Source organism: Coloeus monedula, assembly GCF_965178545.1.
Source record: "Coloeus monedula genome assembly, chromosome: 40".
In the NCBI taxonomy this organism is placed as follows: Eukaryota; Metazoa; Chordata; class Aves; order Passeriformes; family Corvidae; genus Coloeus; species Coloeus monedula.
In genome coordinates, this window is record NC_138820.1 from 616,158 (window position 1) to 636,686 (window position 20,529).

General features: G+C 59.9%; 1 protein-coding gene across 1 annotated transcript; it reads right to left on the reverse strand.

Moving 5' to 3' along the window:
* Positions 1-963: 963 nt before the first annotated feature.
* TP53 (tumor protein p53) lies at positions 964-20,373 on the reverse strand. Its single transcript, XM_082300496.1, has 11 exons — positions 19,954-20,373; positions 19,190-19,334; positions 19,018-19,063; positions 16,111-16,332; positions 13,940-14,126; positions 11,274-11,386; positions 8,486-8,595; positions 6,941-7,056; positions 5,718-5,797; positions 3,682-3,767; positions 964-1,525 (listed from the first exon to the last, which is right to left on the reverse strand). Exons 2-11 carry the CDS (start codon positions 19,246-19,248, stop codon positions 1,438-1,440), a joined length of 1,107 nt encoding a protein of 368 aa, XP_082156622.1. The 5' UTR covers positions 19,249-19,334; positions 19,954-20,373; the 3' UTR covers positions 964-1,437.
* Between the last annotated feature and the right edge of the window lie 156 nt (positions 20,374-20,529).

The window sequence follows — 20,529 nt, forward strand, 5'->3', positions numbered from 1 at the left end:
CTGGGACCACCCCAAACTGGGAACCCCAAACTGGGACACCCATCCCAAACTGGGACCCCAATGCCCCCCCCAAACTGGGACAGCCATCCCAAACTGGGACTCCAGTGCTTCCCAAACTGGGACACCCCAAACTGGGACAGCCCAAACTGGGACATCAGTGGCCCCCAAACCGGGCTCCCAGTGCCCCCCCCAAACTGGGACAGCCATCCCAAACTGGGACTCCAGTGCTTCCCAGACTGGGACACCCCAAACTGGGCCACCCCAAACTGGGCCACCAATCCCAAACTGGGACTTCAGTGCCCCCCAAATTGGGCTCCCAGTGCCCCCCCCAAACTGGGACCACCCCTCAAACTGGGACTCCAGTGCCTCCCCCAAACTGGGACCACCCCAAACTGGGGCACTCCAAACTGGGCTCCCAGTGTCCCCCCCAAACTGGGACCACCCCAAACTGGGACACCCCAAACTGGGACACCGATCCCAAACTGGGACATCAGTGCTCCCCAAACTGGGCTCCTAGTGCCCCCCCCAAACTGGCACCACCCCAAACTGGGTTCCCAGTGCTTCCCAAACTGGGACCACCCCAAACTGGGACACCCCAAACTGGGACAGCCATCCCAAACTGGGACTCCAGTGCTTCCCAAACTGGGACCACCCCAAACTGGGAACCCCAAACTGGGACACCCATCCCAAACTGGGACTCCAGTGCTTCCCAAACTGGGACTCCAGTGCCTCCCCCAAACTGCGACCACCCCAAACTGGGACACCCCAAACTGGGCTCCCAGTGCCCCCCCAAACTGGGACACCCCAAACTGGGCCACCGATCCCAAACTGGGACTTCAGTGCCCCCCAAACTGGGCTTCCAGTGCCCCCCCCAAACTGGGACCACCCCAAACTGGGGCACTCCAAACTGGGCTCCCAGTGTCCCCCCCAAACTGGGAACCCCCCACGCTCTGGAGGAGGAGGGGCAGTATAAAAATCCCTTTATTGTATAAAAAAGCTTAAAAAACCCGCGGGGGGGGAGGGGCGTGACCGCAGATGACGTCATGCAGGGCTGAGGGGGGCGTGGCGTATCAGAGGGGAGCGTGGCTAATTAATATGGGAATATGTTAATCAATGTGGGCGTGGCTAAAAGCGAGGGCGGCGCTTGATTGTGAGGGGCGCGGGTTAATCGATGACGTAGCATCAGTGGGCGTGGCCTAAAGAAGCGCGACTTGATTGACAGGATGGGGCATCAGTGGGCGTGGCCTAAAGAGGCGCGACTTGATTGACAGGATGGGGGCGTGGCTAAGAGCGAATCGGGCGGGGCTACGCAGGGGCGGTTGGGCCAATGGGAAGAAGGGATGGGTGGGTGTGGTCGGAGGTGGGCGTGGCTTTCCGGGGTGATGGGCGTGGCTTTCCGGATGAGGTGGGCGTGGCCTCCAGGCGAAGGGGGCGGGGTCAATCCGAGTCCCCCGACTCCCCCTTGAGCAGCAGCTTTTTCCCACGGGGCACCGGCCCCTCCCCCCGCGGGCGGCGCCCTTTGGTCCTGAGGGTGGGGGAGGGGAGAGGGGGGGATTTAGGGACCCCCCCCCCCTCAAGCGTCCCCCCCAAATTCCCTTCAAGAGACTCCTGGGGGTCCCCAAATTTCCTTAATCCCCTCCCCCCCCCAACTCAGATGGCTCCGAACTCATCCAGAGCCCCCCCGCCCCCAAAAATGAAACCCACGCCCCCCAAAATGACCCCAAATCCCCCCCAAAGTGACCCCAAATCCCCCCCAAGTGACCCCCAGGACCCCAAATCCCCCCAAAGTGACCCCAAATCCCCCCCAAGTGACCCCCAGGACCCCAAAGTGACCCCAAATCCCCCCCAAGTGACCCCCAGGACCCCAAATCCCCCCCAAAGTGACCCCAAATCCCCCCCAAGTGACCCCCAGGACCCCAAATCCCCCCAAAGTGACCCCAAATCCCCCCCCAAAGTGACCCCCAGGACCCCCTTCTGTCTCGAATTCCCCCAAAGTGACCCCAAACCCCCCCAAAGTCACCCCCAGACCCCTCCCAATCCCCCAAAAGTGACCCCCAGCCCCCCCAAATCCCCCCAAAGCGATCCCAAATCCCCCCAAAAGTGACCACCAGGCCCCCAAAGTCACCCCCAGCCCCCTCCCAGCCCCCCCAAAATGACCCCAAACCCCCCAAGTCCCCCAAATGACCCCAAATCCCCCCAAAGTCGCCCCCAGCCCCCTCCCAGCCCCCCCAAAGTGACCCCAAACCCCCCAATGTCACCCCCAGCCCCCAAATCCTCCCCAAAACGACCCCCAGCCCCCCCCAAATGACCCCAAACCCTCCCAAAGTGACCCCCAGCCCCCCAAATCCCCCCCAAAATGACCCCAAACCCTCCCAAAGTCACCCCCAGCCCCCCAAATCCCCCCCAAAATGACCCCCAGACCCCTCCCAGCCCCCCCCAAATGACCCCAAACCCCCCAAAGTCACCCCCAGGTCCCCAAAATGACCCCCAGCCCCCCCAAATCGATCCCCAGCCCCCTCCCAATTCTCCCAAAATGACCTCCAGACCCCCAAATCCCCCCCAAAACGACCCCCAGACCCCCAAATCCCCCCCAAAACGACCCCCAGCCCCCTCCCAATCCTCCCAAAGTGACCCCAAATCCCCCCAAAGTGACCCCCTACCCCCAAATCCCCCCCAAAACGGCCCCCAGCCCCCCTAAATCGACCCCCAGCCCCCTCCCAGCCCCCCCAAAATGACCCCAAACCCCCCAATGTCACCCCCAGCCCCCCAAATCCTCCCCAAAACGACCCCCAGCCCCCCCCAAATGACCCCAAACCCTCCCAAAGTCACCCCCAGCCCCCCAAATCCCCCCCAAAATGACCCCCAGCCCCCCTAATCGACCCCCAGCCCCCTCCCAATCCTCCCAAAGTGACCCCAAATCCCCCCCAAAATGACCCCCAGCCCCCTCCCAGCCCCCCCAAAGTCACCCCAACCCCCCCCCAAAGTCACCCCCAGCCCCCCAAACGACCCCCAGACCCCCAAATCCCCCCCAAAATGACCCCCAGACCCCTCCCAGCCCCCCCAAAATGACCCCAAACCCCCCAAAGTCACCCCCAGGTCCCCAAAATGACCTCCAGCCCCCCCAAATCGACCCCCAGCCCCCTCCCAATCCTCCCAAAGTGACCCCAAATCCCCCCAAAGTGACCCCCTACCCCCAAATCCCCCCCAAAACGACCCCCAGCCCCCCTAAATCGACCCCCAGCCCCCTCCCAGCCCCCCCAAAGTGACCCCAAACCCCCCAATGTCACCCCCAGGCCCCAAATCCTCCCCAAAGTGACCCTCAGCCCCCTCCCAATCCCCCCAAAATGACCCCAAACCCCCCAATGTCACCCTCAGCCCCCCAAATCCTCCCCAAAACGACCCCCAGCCCCCCCCAAATGACCCCAAACCCTCCCAAAGTGACCCCCAGCCCCCCAAATCCCCCCCAAAATGACCCCCAGCCCCCCTAATCGACCCCCAGCCCCCTCCCAATCCTCCCAAAGTGACCCCAAATCCCCCCCAAAATGACCCCCAGCCCCCTCCCAGCCCCCCCAAAGTGACCCCAACCCCCCCCAAAGTCACCCCCAGCCCCCCAAACGACCCCCAGACCCCCAAATCCCCCCCAAATCGACCCCCAGCCCCCCACCCCCGCTGGGCACTCACGTCCTGGCCACTGGCCCCCTGCCCTCGGTGGCCTCCAGGGCCTCGTTGATCATCCGGAACATCTCGAAGCGCTGCCGGCCCCGCACCTGCCCCCACCCCACCAAAAAATGGGGCTCAGGGGCTCCCAAAAGGAGCCCCCCCAAAAAAATTTGGGGTCACGAGAAGGCTGAACATCCCCTCAGAGCCCCCATCCCCCCCAAAATTGGGGGCATCTGCTGCTGGGACCCCGAAATTCCACCCCGGGACCACTAAAAAGCTTCTTGGGAACCCCAAATCTGCCCCAGGGATCCCAAAATTTCTCTAAGACCCCTAAAAACCTTTTTGGGACCCCCAAATCTGCCCCTGGGACCCCGAAATTCCACCCCAAGATGCCTAAAAACCCTCTCAGAACCCCAATTCTGACCCTGGGACCCCAAAATTCCATCCCAGGACCCCTAAAAACCCTCTGGGATCCCCAAATCTCCTCCTGGGACCCCAAAATTCCATCCCAGGACCCCTAAAAACCCTCTGGAAACCCCAAATCTCCTCCTGGGACCCCAAAATTCCATCCCAGGACCCCTAAAAACCCTCTGGAAACCCCAAATCTCCTCCTGGGACCCCAAAATTCCACCCCAGGACCCCTAAAAACATTCTTGAGACCCCCAAATCTTCCTCCGGGACCCCCGAAATCCCCCCTGGGACCCCAAATTTCCTTCCTGGGACCCCTAAACCTCTCCTGAAGACCCCAAATCACCCCTTGGGACCCCAAATTCCCCCCCTGAGACCCCCAACTTCCCCCCCCAAGCCCCTCCAAGCACCCCCTGGAACCCCAAATCCCCTCAGGACCCCCCAAAATCCCCCCAGACCCCCCTAAATCTCCCCCAGACCCCCCCAAATCCCCTTCAGACCACCCAAAATCCCCCCTGAACCCCCCAAAAATCCCCGACTCCCCCAAATCCCCCCTGGACCCCCCCAAAATCCCCTCCAAGGCCCCCCAAAATCCCCCCCGGACCCCCCAAAATCCCCCCAGGGACCCCAAATTTCCCTCCTGCGACCCCCTAAACCTCCCCTGAACACCCCAAATCACCCCTTAGGACCCCCCAAATCCCCTCCAGACCCCCCCAAATCTCCCCCGGACCCCCAAAATCCCCTCAGGACCCCCAAAATCCCCCCCGGACTCCCCAAAATCCCCCCCGGACCCCCCAAATCCCCCCCAGACCCCCCAAATCCCCTCCAAGCCCCCCCAAATCCCCCCCAGACACCCCAAAATCCCCTCAGACCCCCCAAAAAATCCCCCCCGGACCCCCCAAATCCCCTCCAAGTCCCCCAAAATCCCCCCCAGCCCCCCCAAATCCCCTCCAAGCCCCCCCAAATCCCTCCCAGACCCCCCAAATCCCCTCCAGACCCCCCCAAAATCCCCTCAGACCCCCCAAATCCCCCCCAGACCCCCCAAAATCCCCTCCAAGCCCCCCCAAAATCCCCCCCAGACCCCCCAAATCCCCCCCAGACCCCCCAAATCCCCTCCAAGCCCCCCCAAAATCCCCCCCAGACCCCCCAAATCCCCTCCAAGCCCCCCGAAATCCCCTCCAAGCCCCCCCAAAATCCACCCAGACCCCCCAAAATCCCCTCCAGACCCCCCCCAAATCCCCCCCAGACCCCCCAAAATCCCCTCCAAGTCCCCCAAAATCCCCTCCAAGTCCCCCCCAAATCCCCTCCAAGTCCCCCAAAATCCCCCCCAGCCCCCCCAAATCCCTCCAAGCCCCCCCAAAATCCCCCCCAGACCCCCCAAATCCCCCCCAGACCCCCCAAAATCCCCTCCAAGTCCCCCAAAATCCCCCCCAGACCCCCCAAAATCCCCTCCAAGCCCCCCCAAAATCCCCCCCAGACCCCCCAAATCCCCTCCAAGCCCCCCAAAATCCTCTCCAAGCCCCCCCAAAATCCCCTCAGACCCCCCAAATCCCCTCAGACCCCCCAAATCCCCTCCAAGCCCCCCCAAATCCCCCCCAGACCCCCCCAAAATCCCCCCCAGCCCCCCCAAATCCCCTCCCCCCCCAGACCTGCAGGCAGAAGATTTCGGGGTCGGCCTCCAGGACCCTTTTCTTGGAGCTCTCGGGGGCTTCACCCAGGGGGGGCAGGGCTGGGGGGAGGGGCGGGGGCTCAGAGACCCCCCCGAGCCCCCCCCCCTCGTGGCCACGCCCATTATTCATGAGCCACCAGCCTCATTAGCATATCCGGCCCCTCCCACTTGTTAGACCACGCCCATTTAAGGCCACGCCCCACACAACCCCCAAATTCGATTGGCCACGCCCAAAACACAACAAGCCACGCCCCCAACTCGATTGGCCACGCCCCAAATTCAGCTGGCCACGCCCCAAACACAACTAGCCACGCCCCCAACTCGCTTGGCCAAGCCCAAATCTCACTTGGCCACACCCCAAATTCAGCTGGCCACGCCCCCAACTCGCTTGGCCAAGCCCAAATCTCGCTTGGCCACACCCCAAATTCAGCTGGCCACGCCCCAAACTCGCTTGGCCACGCCCAAATCCCGATTGGCCATGCCCAAAACTCGCTTGGCCACGCCCCCAACTCTGTTGGCCACACCCCAAATTTACATTGCCACACCCCAAATTCGCTTGCCCACACCCCAACTCGCTTGGCCACGCCCCCAACTCTGTTGGCCACACCCCAAATTTACGTTGCCACACCCCAAATTCGCTTGGCCACACCCCCAACTATGTTGGCCATGCCCCAAACACAACTGACCACGCCCAAAACTCACTTGCCCACGCCCTGAACTTGCTTGGCCACGCCCCAAATTCGATTGGCCACACCCTGAACTCACTTGGCCACACCCCCAACTCAACTGACCACGCCCCAAATCTCGCTTGGCCACGCCCCAAATTTGAGTGGCCACGTCCCAGACTCACTTGGCCACGCCCCAAATTCGAGTGGCCACGTCCCAGACTCGCTTGGCCACGCCCCAAATTCGATTGCCCACCCCTAAAACTCGATTGGCCACGCCCCCAACTCAACTGACCACGCCCAAATCTCACTTGGCCACACCCAAAATTCGCTTGGCCACGCCCCAAACTCGCTTGCCCACGTCCCAAATTCGCTTGCCCATGCCCCGAATTCGCTTGCCCACGCCCCGAATTCGCTTGCCCACGCCCCAAATTCGCTTGCCCACGTCCCAAATTCGCTTGCCCACGCCCCAAATTCGCTTGCCCACGCCCCAAATTCACTTGCCCACGCCCCGAATTCGCTTGCCCACGCCCCTCACCTCTCTTGGCCCCGCCCCCGCCCCTCTTGCGCTGGTTCTCCTCCTCCAGGCGCCGGTCCCGGCCCGGGCAGGCGCAGACCCGAACCTCGAAACAGCGGCGGCCCAGGGTCTGCCCCCTGTGGGGAACGGGGGTCAGGGACCCCAAAAACCCACCCAGGGACCCCAAAAATCCACCCAGGGACCCCAAAAACTGCACAGGAACCCCAAAAATCCACCCAGGGACCCCAAAAATCCACCCAGGGACCCAAAAAACTGCACAGGGACCCCAAAATCCACCCAGGGACCCCAAAAATCCACCCAGGGACCCCAAAAACTGCACAAGGACCCCAAAAATCCACCCAGGGACCCCAAAAATCCACCCAGGGACCCCAAAATCCGCACAGGAACCCCAAAAATCCACCCAGGAACCCCAAAAACCACCCAGGGACCCAAAAAACCACCCAGGGACCCCAAAAACTGCACAGGGACCCCAAAAATCCACCCAGGGACCCCAAAAACTGCACAAGGACCCCAAAAACCACCTAGGGGCCCAAAAAAACACCCAGGGACCCCAAAAATCCACCCAGGGACCCCAAAAACCACCCAGAGACCCAAAAAACCACCCAGGGACCCCAAAAACCCCACCCTGACACACCCAGGGACCCCAAAAATCCACCCCAAGACCCCAAAAATCTACACAGGGACCCCAAAATCCCCATCCTGACACACCCAGGGACCCCAAAATCCACCCAGGGACCCCAAAAACTGCACAGGGACCCCAAAAATCACACAGGGACCCCAAAATCCACCCAGGGACCCTAAAATCCACCCAGGGACCCCAAAAATTACCCAGGGGCCCACAAATCCACCCAGGGACCCCAAAAACTGCACAGGGACCCCAAAAATCTACACAGGGACCCCAAAATCCCCATCCTGACACACCCAGGGACCCCAGAAATCACCCAGGGGCCCACAAATCCACCCAGGGACCCCAAAATCCACCCAGGGACCCCAAAAATCACCCAGGGACCCCAAAATCCACCCAGGGACCCCAAAAATCACCCAGGGACCCCAAAATCCACCCAGGGACCCCAAAAACCCCACCCTGACACACCCAGGGACCCCCAAATCTCCCCCCAGGGACACCCCAAACCCACAGGGACCCAGGTTTTTGGGGTGATCCCGGGTTTTTGGGGTGATTCCTCATTTTTAGAGCCAAAAAAAATCCCAGATTGTAAGGCAGGGAAAACCCAAATTTTTGGGGTGAAAACCCCACATTTTTGGCATAAGGAGTTAGAGATTTTTGGGGTGAAAAGACCCAAATTTTGGGGTGAAAAGACCCCCATTTTAAGATATTTTGGGTCCTAAGGTGAGAAACCCCCGATTTTTAGGGCAGAAAACCCCCCGGATTTTTGGGGTGCTGGGGGGGGTCCCACGTTTTTAGGGCCAAAACCCCGAAGATTTTAAGGCAGGAAAATGCAGTTTTTTGGGGGTTTGGAATGGCAGGGGTTTTGGGGTGAGGGCTGGGGGGTTTTTAGGGTGCTGCTGGGATTTTGGGGGGCTCACCCGGGCCCCTCGAGGGTGAGGATGGTGAGGATGGGCCGGCGGTTCATGCCCCCCATGCAGGAGCTGTTGCACATGAAGTTGTACAGGACCGTGGTGCAGTCAGAGCCCACCTGGAGAGGGGAGAGAACCCCGTTAGAAGGGAGAGAAAACCCCAAAAAGCACCCCAAAATCATCCCAAAAGCCATCTGAAATCCAGCCCCAAAACCACCCCAAAATACATCCAAAACCAACCGCAAAACGACCCCAAAATCATCCCAAAAGGCATCTGAAATCCAGCCCAAAAATCATTCCAAAAACCATCCTAAAATACAGCCAAAAACCACCGCAAAACCACCACAAAATCATCCCAAAAACCACCGCAAAATCCATCCCAAAACCACCCCAAAAACCATCCCAAAATCCAGCCCAAAAATCACCCCAAAAACCAACCTAAAATACATCCAAAACCACCCCAAAACCACCCTAAAATCACCCCAAAATCCATCCCCAAACCACCCCAAAATCCATCCCAAAACCACCCCAAAATCCATCCCAAAACCACCCCAAAATCCACTCTAAAATCACCCCAAAATCCATCCCAAATCCATCCCAAAATCCACCCTAAAATTACCCTAAAAATCACCCCAAAATCCATCCCAAAACCCACCGCAAAACCGCCCTAAAATCACCCCAAAATCCATCCCAAATCCACCCAAAAATCCATCCCAAATCCACCCGAAAATCCATCCCAAAATCATCCCAAAATCCATCCCAAAATCATCCCCAAAACTACCAAAATCCATCCCAAAACCACCCCAAAATCCATCCCAAAACCACCCAAAAATCCACCCTAAAATTACCCTAAAAATCACAACAAAATACAGCCAAAAACCACCACAAAACCGCCCTAAAACCACCACAAAACCCATCCCAAATCCACCCAAAAATCCATCCCAAAATCATCCCCAAAACCACCCCAAAATCCATCCCAAATCCACCCCAAAATCCACTCTAAAATCACCACAAAATCCATCCCAAATCCATCCCAAATCACCCCAAAATCCATCCCCAAATCCACCCTAAAACCACCGCAAAACCACCCTAAAATCACCCCAAAATCCATCCCAAAGCCACCCGAAAATCCATCCCAAAATCATCCCCAAAACCATCCTAAAATACATCCAAAAACACCCCAAAATCATCCCTAAAATCACAAAATCCATCCCAAATCCACCCCAAATCACCCGAAAATCCATCCCAAAATCATCCCAAAAACCATCACAAAATCACCCCAAAACCACCCCAAAATCCATCCCAAATCCACCCTAAAACCACCCGAAAATCCACCCCAAAATCACCCCAAAACCACCCCAAAATCCATCCCAAATCCAATCCAAATCACCCCAAAAACCATCCCAAAATCCATCCCAAAATCATCCCCAAAACCACCCCAAAATCCATCCCAAAACCACCCCAAAATCCACTCTAAAATCACCCCCAAATCCATCCCAAAATCCACCCCAAATCCATCCCAAAATCATCCCAAAATCCATCCCAAAATCATCCCAAATCCACCCCAAATCACCCCAAAATCCATCCCAAAATCACCCCAAAATCCATCCCAAAATCCATCCCAAATCCACCCCAAATCCACCCCAAAATCCATCCCAAAATCATCCCAAAATCCATCCCAAAATCACCCCAAAATCCATCCCAAATCCACCCCAAAATCATCCCAAATCCACCCCAAAATCCCCTCAGGGCGGTTTTGGGGTGGATTTTGGGGTGGATTTGTGGTGATTTTAGGGTGGATTTTAGAGTGGATTTTGGGGTGATTTTGGGATGGGTTTTGGGGCGATTTGGGGTGGATTTGGGATGGATTTTGTGGTGGTTTTTATGGCGGTTTTAGGGTGGATTTTGGGGTGGTTTTTGGGGTGGTTTTGGGGTGGTTTTAGGGGTTCAGGGGGGGTTTTGGGGTGGTTTAGGGGGATTTTGGGGTTTCAGGGGGGTTTTGGGGGTTCAGGGGGATTTTGAGGGTTTAGGGGGTTATGGGGTGGTTTTAGGGGGGTTCAGGGGGGTTTTGGGGTGGTTTTAGGGGGGTTCTGGGGTGGTTTTAGGGGTTCAGGGGGGTTTTGGGGTTCAGGGGGTTTCTGGGGTGGTTCTGGGGTGGTTTTGGGGTTCAGGGGGGTTTTGGGGTGGTTTTAGGGGTTCAGGGTGGTTCTGGGGTGGTTTTGGGGTTCAGGGTGGTTTTGGGGTTCAGGGGGGTTCAGGGGGGTTTTGGGGTGGTTTTAGGGGTTCAGGGTGGTTTTGGGGTGGTTTTAGGGGGTTCTGGGGTGGTTTTAGGGGTTCAGGGTGGTTTTGGGGTTCAGGGGGGTTCTGGGGTGGTTCTGGGGTGGTTTTAGGGGTTCAGGGTGGTTTTAGGGGGGTGCTGGGGTGGTTTTGGGGTTCAGGGTGGTTTTGGGGTGGTTTTAGGCGGGTGCTGGGGTGGTTTTAGGGGTTCAGGGGGGTTTTGGGGTTCAGGGGGTTTCTGGGGTGGTTCTGGGGTGGTTTTAGGGGTTCAGGGTGGTTTTAGGGGTTCAGGGTGGTTTTGGGGTTCAGGGTGGTTTTGGGGTGGTTTTAGGCGGGTGCTGGGGTGGTTTTAGGGGTTCAGGGGGGTTTTGGGGTTCAGGGGGGTTCTGGGGTGGTTCTGGGGTGGTTTTGGGGTGGTTTTGGGGTGGTTTTAGGGGGGTGCTGGGGTGGTTTTAGGGGTTCAGGGTGGTTTTGGGGTTCAGGGGGGTTCAGGGGGGTTTTGGGGTGGTTTTGGGGTCACCTCGGGGGGCTCGTAGGGCACGGCCACGCTGTGTCTCTTGGTGGTTTCGTCGTCCTGGTACCGGGCCTGGGGGTTCCCCTCCACCCGGATCAGGTGCTGGGCCGGGGCATTGCCTGGGGGGGACCCCAAAATCAGCCCCAAAATTAACCCCAGAACCCCAAAATCAACCCCAAAATCAACCCCACAACCCCAAAATCACCCCAGAACCCCAAAATCAGCCCCAAAATCAACCCCACAACCCCAAAATCTCAAAATCAGCCCCCAAATCAACCCCAGAACCTCAAAATCAGCCCCAAAATCAACCCCAGAACCTCAAAATCAGCCCCACAATCACCCCAGAACCCCAAAATCACCCCCAAATCAACCCCCAAACCTCAAAATCACCCCAGAACTCCAAAATCAGCCCCAAAACCAACCCCACAACCCCAAAATCAGCCCCCCAAATCAACCCCAGAACCCCAAAATCAGCCCCAAAATTAACCCCAGAACTCCAAAATCAGCCCCAAAATCAACCCAGAACACCAAAATCACCCCAGAACCCCAAAATCAGCCCCAAAATCAACCCCACAACCCCAAAATCACCCCAGAACCCCAAAATCAGCCCCAAAATCAACCCCACAACCCCAAAATCACCCCAGAACCCCAAAATCAGCCCCAAAATCAACCCCACAACCCCAAAATCACCCCAGAACCTCAAAACCAGCCCCAAAATCAGCCCCAGAACCCCAAAATTAACCCCAGAGCCCCCAAATCAGACCCCAAATACCAAAATCAGCCCCAAAATCAGACCCCAAACCCCAAAATCAGACCCCAAACCCAAACCAAGCTCTCCCCCATTTTCGGGGTCCTTCTCCTCATTTTCGGGGTCCCTCTCCCCATTTTCAGGCTCCCCCCTCCCCATTTTCGGGGTCCCTCTCCCCATTTTGGTGCCCCCCTCTCCATTTTTGGGCTCCCCTCCCCCATTTTCAGGGTCCCTCTCCCCATTTTCGGGGTCCCCCTCCCCATTTTGGTGCCCCTCTCCCCATTTTCGGTGCCCCCCTCCCCATTTTTGGGGCCCCCCTCCCCATTTTCAGGCTCCCTCTCCTCATTTTCAGGCTCCCCCCTCCCCATTTTCGGGCCCCTCTCCCCATTTTTGGTGCCCCCCTCCCCATTTTCAGGGCCCCCTCCCCATTTTCAGGCTCCCTCTCCCCATTTTCAGGCTCTCCTCCCCCATTTTCAGGCCCCTCTCCCCATTTTGGTGCCCCCCTCCCCATTTTTTGGGGCTCCCCTCCCCATTTTCAGGCTCCCCCTCCCCATTTTTGGTGCCCCCCTCCCCATTTTCAGGCTCCCCTCCCCCATTTTCAGGGTCCCTCTCCCCATTTTCGGGGTCCCCCTCCCCATTTTGGTGCCCCTCTCCCCATTTTCGGTGCCCCCCTCCCCATTTTTGGGGCCCCCCTCCCCATTTTCAGGCTCCCTCTCCCCATTTTCAGGGCCCCCTCCCCATTTTCAGGCTCCCCCTCCCCATTTTGGTGCCCCCCTCCCCATTTTCAGGCTCCCTCTCCCCATTTTCGGGGTCCCCCTCCCCATTTTTGGGGCCCCCCTCCCCATTTTCAGGCTCCCCTCCCCCATTTTCGGGCCCCTCTCCCCATTTTCGGGGTCCCCCTCCCCATTTTTGGGGCCCCCCTCCCCATTTTCAGGCTCCCCTCCCCCCATTTTTGGTGCCCCCCTCCCAATTTTCAGGGCCCCCTCCCCATTTTCAGGGCCCCTCTCCCCATTTTCAGGCCCCCCTCCCCATTTTCAGGCTCCCCTCCCCCATTTTCAGGGCCCCCCTCCCCATTTTCAGGCTCCCCTCCCCCCATTTTTGGTGCCCCTCTCCATTTTTGGGCTCCCCCCCCCCATTTTTAGGATCTCTCTCCCCATTTTTGGGGCCCCCCTCCCCATTTTCAGGCTCCCCCCTCCCCATTTTCGGGCCCCTCTCCCCATTTTTGGTGCCCCTCTCCCCATTTTTGGTGCCCCCCTCCCCATTTTCAGGGCCCCTCTCCCCATTTTCAGGCTCCCCTCTCCATTTTGGTGCCCCCTCCCCATTTTCAGGCTCCCCTCCCCCATTTTCGGTGCCCCCTCCCCATTTTCAGGGCCCCCCTCCCCATTTTCGGTGCCCCCCTCCCCATTTTCAGTGCCCCCTCCCCATTTTCAGGCTCCCCTCCCCATTTTCAGGCTCCCCTCCCCCATTTTCAGGCCCCTCTCCCCATTTTCAGGCTCCCCTCTCCCCATTTCTGGGGTCCCTCTCCCCATTTTCGGGCCCCTCTCCCCATTTTCAGGCTCCCCCCTCCCCATTTTTGGGCTCCCCTCCCCCATTTTCAGGGCCCCCTCCCCGTTTTCAGGCTCCCCTCCCCCATTTTCGGGGGCCCCCTCCCCATTTTCAGGCTCCCCTCTCCCCATTTTCAGGCTCCCCTCCCCATTTTCAGGCTCCCCCCTCCCCATTTTCAGGCTCCCCCTCCCCATTTTCAGGGCCCCCTCCCCATTTTCAGGCTCCCTCTCCCCATTTTCAGGGCCCCCCTCCCCATTTTGGTGCCCCCCTCCCCATTTTTTGTGCCCCCCTCCCCATTTTCAGGGCCCCCCTCCCCATTTTCAGGGCCCCCTCCCCATTTTCAGGGCCCCCCTCCCCATTTTCGGGGCTCCCCTCTCACCGTCGCCGCCGTCCCCGCAGCGCTCGTGGTGGGGGCACCTCCGGACCACCTCGGCCACGTGCTCGGACTTCTTGTACACGGCCACGGCTCGGACCAGGGCACCGGGGGGCGGCGGGACCCCCACCCGCACCTGCACCGGGCACGGCTTGGCCAGGCGGCAGTAGAGCTTGTTCAGCACTGGGGAGTACTGGGAGACACTGGGAGTCACTGGGAGGGCTCTGGGAACCCCCCCACTAGAGCTTGTTCAGCACTGGGGAGTACTGGGAGACACTGGGAGTCACTGGGAGGGCTCTGGGAACCCCCCCACTAGAGCTTGTTCAGCACTGGGGAGTACTGGGAGACACTGGGAGTCACTGGGAGGGCTCTGGGAACCCCCCCACTAGAGCTTGTTCAGCACTGGGGAGTACTGGGAGACACTGGGAGTCACTGGGAGGGCTCTGGGAACCTCCCCAGTAGAGCTTGTTCAGCACTGGGGAGTACTGGGAGACACTGGGAGTCACTGGGAGGGCTCTGGGAACCCCCCCACTAGAGCTTGTTCAGCACTGGGGAGTACTGGGAGACACTGGGAGTCACTGGGAGGGCTCTGGGAACCCCCCCACTAGAGCTTGTTCAGCACTGGGGAGTACTGGGAGACACTGGGAGTCACTGGGAGGGCTCTGGGAACCCCCCCACTAGAGCTTGTTCAGCACTGGGGAGTACTGGGAGACACTGGGAGTCACTGGGAGAGCTCTGGGAACCCCCCCAGTAGAGCTTGTTCAGCACTGGGGAGTACTGGGAGACACTGGGAGTCACTGGGAGGGCTCTGGGAACCCCCCCCAGTAGAGCTTGTTCAGCACTGGGGAGTACTGGGAGACACTGGGAGTGAACTGGGAGGGCTCTGGGAACCCCCCCACTAGAGCTTGTTCAGCACTGGGGAGTACTGGGAGACACTGGGAGTCACTGGGAGTCACTGGGAACCCCCCCACTAGAGCTTGTTCAGCACTGGGGAGTACTGGGAGACACTGGGAGTCACTGGGAGGGCTCTGGGAACCCCCCCACTAGAGCTTGTTCAGCACTGGGGAGTACTGGGAGACACTGGGAGTCACTGGGAGTGAACTGGGAACCCCCCCATAGAGCAGGGACCCCCATAGGAACCACCCCATAGAGCTCATTCTGTACTGGGAGGGACTGGGACAGACTGGGAGTGAACTGGGCCCCCCTCCCAATTCCCTCTTCCCAAGCTGTGGACCCCCCAACTCCACCCCAGGACCCCCCAAATCACCCCAGAACCCCTCAATCCCCTCAGGACCCCCCAAAATCCCACCAGGACCCCCCAAATCCCCCCCAGATCCCCCAAAATCTCACCAGGACCCCCCCAAATCCCTTCAGGACCCCCCCAAATCCACTCAGGCCCCCCCAAAATCCTCCTCGAATCCCCTCAGGACCCCCCAACCCCCCCCCCAATCCCCCCCAGGACCCCCCAAATCCCCCCCAGATCCCCCAAAATCCCCCCTAGATCCCCCCAAATCCCCTCAGGACCCCCCAAATCCCCCCTAGACCCCCCCAAATCCCCTCAGGACCCCCCCAAATCCCCCCTAGACCCCCCCAAATCCTCTCAGGACCCCCCCCAAATCCCCCTCAAATCCCCTCAGGACCCCCCAAAATCCCCCCTAGACCCCCCCAAATCCTCTCAGCCCCCCCCCAAATCCCTCTCAAATCCCCTCAGGACCCCCCCAAATCCCCCTCAAATCCTCTCAGGACACCCAAAATCCCCCCTAGACCCCCCCAAATCCACTCAGGACCCCCCCAAATCCCCCCTAGACCCCCCCAAATCCTCTCAGCCCCCCCCCAAATCCCCCTCAAATCCCCTCAGGACCCCCCCAAATCCCCCTCAAATCCTCTCAGGACACCCAAAATCCCCCCTAGACCCCCCCAAATCCCCCCCAAATCCCCTCAGGACCCCCCTAGACCCCCTCAAATCCCCTCAGGACCCCCCCAAATCCCCCCCAAATCCCCTCAGAACCCCCCCCACGACCCCCCCAAATTCCCTTCCCTCCCCAATTCCTCTCTCCATTCCCCATTTTTCTCCTTCCCAACCGCTCGGGACCCCCCCCCCCCCTCCCCCACCCCCCCAAATTCCTTCCCCACCTCCCCAGGACCCCTCCCCAAGCCCCCCCCCCTTCCCCACTCACGGTGCAGGTGACGGATTTGGCCGTTCCCGTCTCCCGAAATTCCAGCCGGAAGTCGTGGACCCCCCCGTAATCCTCGGTGCTCGGCACCACCGGCGAGGGGGGAGGGGGCGGCACCGGGGCTGGGGGGGGCTCGGCGGGGGGAGGGGGCACCGCCAGCCCCTCCCCCACCCCCTCCCCCACCCCCCTGGGGGGCTCCGGGGACACCTCAAGGGGGCTCAGCTCCTGGGGGGGAGGGGGAAAGGGGAGAGGGGAGGGGGTTATTGGGGTGGGGGGAGGATTTTGGGGGGGGGTCTTGGGGCACCTCAGATCATTTTGGGGGGGGGGTTGGGGTGTCTGGGATCATTTTGGGGGGGTTTTGGGGTATCTGGGTCCCTTTTTGGGGGGGTCTTGGGATGTCTGGGGTCCTTTTGGGGGGGTCTTGGGACACCTCAGATCATTTTGGGGGGGGTTGGGGTGTCTGGGATCATTTTGGGGGGGTTTTGGGGTATCTGGGTCCCTTTTTGGGGGGGCTTTGGGATGTCTGGGGTCCTTTTGGGGGGGTCTTGGGGCACCTCAGATCATTTTGGGGGGGTTTTGGGGTATCTGGGTCCCTTTTTGGGGGGGTTTTGGGATGTCTGGGGTCCTTTTGGGGGGGGTCTTGGGGCACCTCAGGTCATTTTGGGGGGGGGTTGGGGTGTCTGGGATCATTTTGGGGGGGTTTTGGGGTATCTGGGTCCCTTTTTGGGGGGGTTTTGGGATGTCTGGGATCATTTTGGGGGGGTCTTGGGAAACTTGGGATCCTTTTGGGGGGGTTTTGGGGCACTTGGGACCCTTTTTGGGGGGGACTTGGGATGTCTGGGGTCATTTTGGGGGGGTTTTTGGGACACCTCAGATCATTTTGGGGGGGGTTGGGGTGTCTGGGATCATTTTGGGGGGGTTTTGGGGTGTCTGGGTCCCTTTTTGGGGGGGTTTTGGGATGTCTGGGGTCCTTTTGGGGGGGGTCTTGGGGCACCTCAGGCCATTTTGGGGGGGGGTTGGGGTGTCTGGGATCATTTTGGGGGGTTTGGGGTGTCTGGGTCCCTTTTTGGGGGTTCTTGGGATGTCTGGGGTCATTTTTGGGGGGGGTTTTAGGGCACCTCAGATCCTTTTGGGGGGGTTTGGGGTATCTGGGTCCCTTTTTGGGGGGGTCTTGGGATGTCTGGGATCATTTTTGGGGGGGGTTTTGGGGCACCTCAGATCCTTTTGGGGGGGTTTGGGGTATCTGGGATCATTTTTGGGGGGGTCTTGGGGCACCTCAGATCATTTTGGGGGGGTTTTGGGGTGTCTGGGATCATTTTGGGGGGGGCTTTGGGATGTCTGGGGTCCTTTTGGGGGGGTCTTGGGGCACCTCAGATCATTTTGGGGGGGGTGGGGTGTCTGGGTCCCTTTTTGGGGGGTCATGGGATGTCTGGGGTCCTTTTGGGGGGGGTTTTGGGGCACCTGAGGATCCTTTGGGGGGGTTTGGGGTATCTGGGTCCCTTTTTGGGAGGGCTTTGGGATGTCTGGGATCATTTTGGGGGGGTCTTGGGAAACTTGGGATCCTTTTGGGGGGGTTTTGGGGCACTTGGGACCCTTTTTGGGGGGGTCTTGGGATGTCTGGGGTCGTTTTGGGGGGGTCTTGGGGCACCTCAGATCATTTTGGGGGGGGTTGGGGTGTCTGGGTCCCTTTTGGGGGGGTTTTGGGGTGTCTGGGTCCCTTTTTGGGGGGGTTTGGGGTATCTGGGATCATTTTTGGGGGGGTCTTGGGATGTCTGGGGTCCTTTTAGGGGGGTCTTGGGGCACCTCAGATCATTTTGGGGGGGTTGGGGTGTCTGGGATCATTTTTGGGGGGGGTTTTGGGGCACCTGAGGATCCTTTTGGGGGGGTTTTGGGGTATCTGGGATCATTTTTGGGGGGGCTTTGGGATGTCTGGGGTCATTTTGGGGGGGTCTTGGGGCACCTCAGATCATTTTGGGGGGGGGGTTGGGGTGTCTAGGATCATTTTGGGGGGGTTTTGGGGTATCTGGGATCATTTTTGGGGGGTTCTTGGGATGTCTGGGGTCCTTTTGGGGGGGTCTTGGGGCACCTCAGATCATTTTGGGGGGGTTTTGGGGTATCTGGGTCCCTTTTTGGGGGGGTCTTGGGGTGTCTAGGGTCGTTTTGGGGGGGTTTGGGGGCATCTGGGGTCATTTTGGGGGGGGTCTTGGGACACCTCAGATCATTTTGGGGGGTTTTTGGGGTGTTTGAGGTAATTTTGGGGGGTTCTTGGGATATCTGGGGTCCTTTTGGGGGGGGGTTGGGGCATCTGGGTCCCTTTTGGGGGGGTTTTGGGGTATCTGGGTCCCTTTTGGGGGGGCTTTGGGATGTCTGGGGTCCTTTTGGGGGGGTCTTGGGGCACCTCAGATCATTTTGGGGGGAGATTGGAGTGTCTGGGATCATTTTGGGGGGGGTCTTGGGAAACTTGCGACCCATTTGGGGGGGTCTTGGGGCACCTCAGATCATTTTGGGGGGGTTTTGGGGTATCTGGGATCATTTTGGGGGGGGTCTTGGGACACTTGGGACCCTTTTGGGGGGGGGGATCACAGGAAATTTGGGGCTCTTGGGACACCTGGGTCCCATTTTGGGGGGTCTTGGGCACACCTGGACCCAATTTTGGGGTAAAAAATCCCATTTTCGGGAGATCTCAGGATACCCAAGCCCAATTTTGGGGTGAAAACCCCAACTTTTAAGAAACCCCACAACACCCCGATCCAATTTTAACCGAAAAAATCCCATCTCCAGCACTTCTAACACCACCTAAACTCCATTTTCACAGCAATTCCTCCCCCCTCTCCCTTCTTTTTCGAGCCTTTTACCCCTTTTTGAAACATTTTTCCCATTTTCAGCTGATTTTACCCCATTTTCACTCACCCATTCCAGAGGACTCTCCGGGAAGGAATTGATGTTATCCGGGAGCCTGGGGGAGGGGGGGGGATGAAATTCAGAGGTCAAAGGTCACCGAGACGCCCCCTCCCCACCCCCACCCCCACCCCAGACACCCCAAATGCCCCCAAATCCCCCCAAACCCCCCCCAAAATCTCACATTTTCCACAAATCCAGGAATCCTTCGCCCTCCAAAAGCGGCTCCAAATCCTCGGCCATGATTTTGGGGGGGGGGGTCGCGGTGGGGGAGGGGCAGCACCGGCACCTGGGACCCCCTCAGGGTGGGGGAGGGGCTGCCCGGACCCCTGAGGGGGGGAGGGGACACAAGGGGGACACTGAGGGACCCCTCCCCCCCCCTTTTTTGGGTTTTTTTTGGGGGGGGGGGTCCCCTCAAATTTTGCAAAAGGGGCGGAGCCCCCCCAGCCCCGCCCCCTCTTAGCGCTTCCCCCCCCCCCCGGAAGCAAAATGAGTCCAAACCCGCCCGATTTGGGTAAAATTTGGGGGGGATTTTAGGGGATCCCCCCTCAGGACACCCTCACACAGCGTCCCCCCCCCCCCCCCCCCCCAAAATTGTGGGGACCCCACCCCAAACCTCCCTTCCCCCCCTCCTCTCCCCCTCAATGAAGACCCCACTTAGCGGAACCCCCCCCCTCCCCCCAATTAGCGCGACCCCTCCCCCATTAATTTGGGGACCCTCCCCCACTCCCCCAGACCCCGATGTTGGGGTCCCCCCCTCAAGATGAGGACCCTCCCCCATTGAACCGCCAGGGCTAAGGGGGATCCCCGGAAGCCCTGACCCCATCCGAGACCCCCAATGCTCCCCCAGGAGCCTCAATGGCCCCTGGGGACCCCTCAGGACCCCCCAAATCCCCTCAGGACCCCCCAAAATCCCCTCAGGACTCCCCCGGGGACCCCCCCCGGTACCTCCGGCCGCTCGCGCGCCTCACGCGCTGGGGAATCCCCGCTCCCGGCGTGCCCCGCGCGGGAAGGAGGGGGCGGAGCCGCGGGCGCGGTTTGAAGCCGCGGCGCCATCTTGGGTGAGGGCAGGCGGTGAACGGAAGGGAAGGGCGGGCGCCATCTTGGGTAAGGGCAGGCGGTGAACGGAAGGGAAGGGCGGGCGCCATCTTGGGTGAGGGCAGGCGGTGAACGGAAGGGAAGGGCGGGCGCCATCTTGGGTAAGGGCAAAGGGGCGGGGTTTGACCGGCGGCGCCATTTTGAGGGAGGGCAAAAAGGCGGGCCCTCAGCGGGCGGCGCCATCTTGGATGAGGGGATGCGAAGGGGGCGGAGCTACTGGCGGGAGGCCCCGCCCCCCTGGCAGGAGGCCCCGCCCCCTCCCGGCCGCCCTTTGCTCTGAGGGGGGGGGAGGGGGGCGATCATTAATTAACAGCGACCCCCTCCCCCCCCCCCCACAGGGACACGGGTGATCCCCCCCCCCCCCCCCCGCTCCCTCCAGGGGACTTCGCTCCCCGCCCTCCCCCCCTCCCCACCCCCCCAAAGCTG

Bases quoted from the DNA above. Each gene is read 5' to 3' on its own strand.
- TP53 (XM_082300496.1), bottom strand. From the start codon at position 19,248: ATGGCCGAGGATTTGGAGCCGCTTTTGGAGGGCGAAGGATTCCTGGAT. The intron at 19,064-19,189 runs GTGAGATTTTGG...CCCCTCCCCCAG, and splicing joins TTCCTGGATTTGTGGAAAAT to GCTCCCGGATAACATCAATT. The intron at 1,526-3,681 runs GTGAGTGCCCAG...CCCCACCCTCAG, and splicing joins AGGGGGCCAGTGGCCAGGAC to GACCAAAGGGCGCCGCCCGC.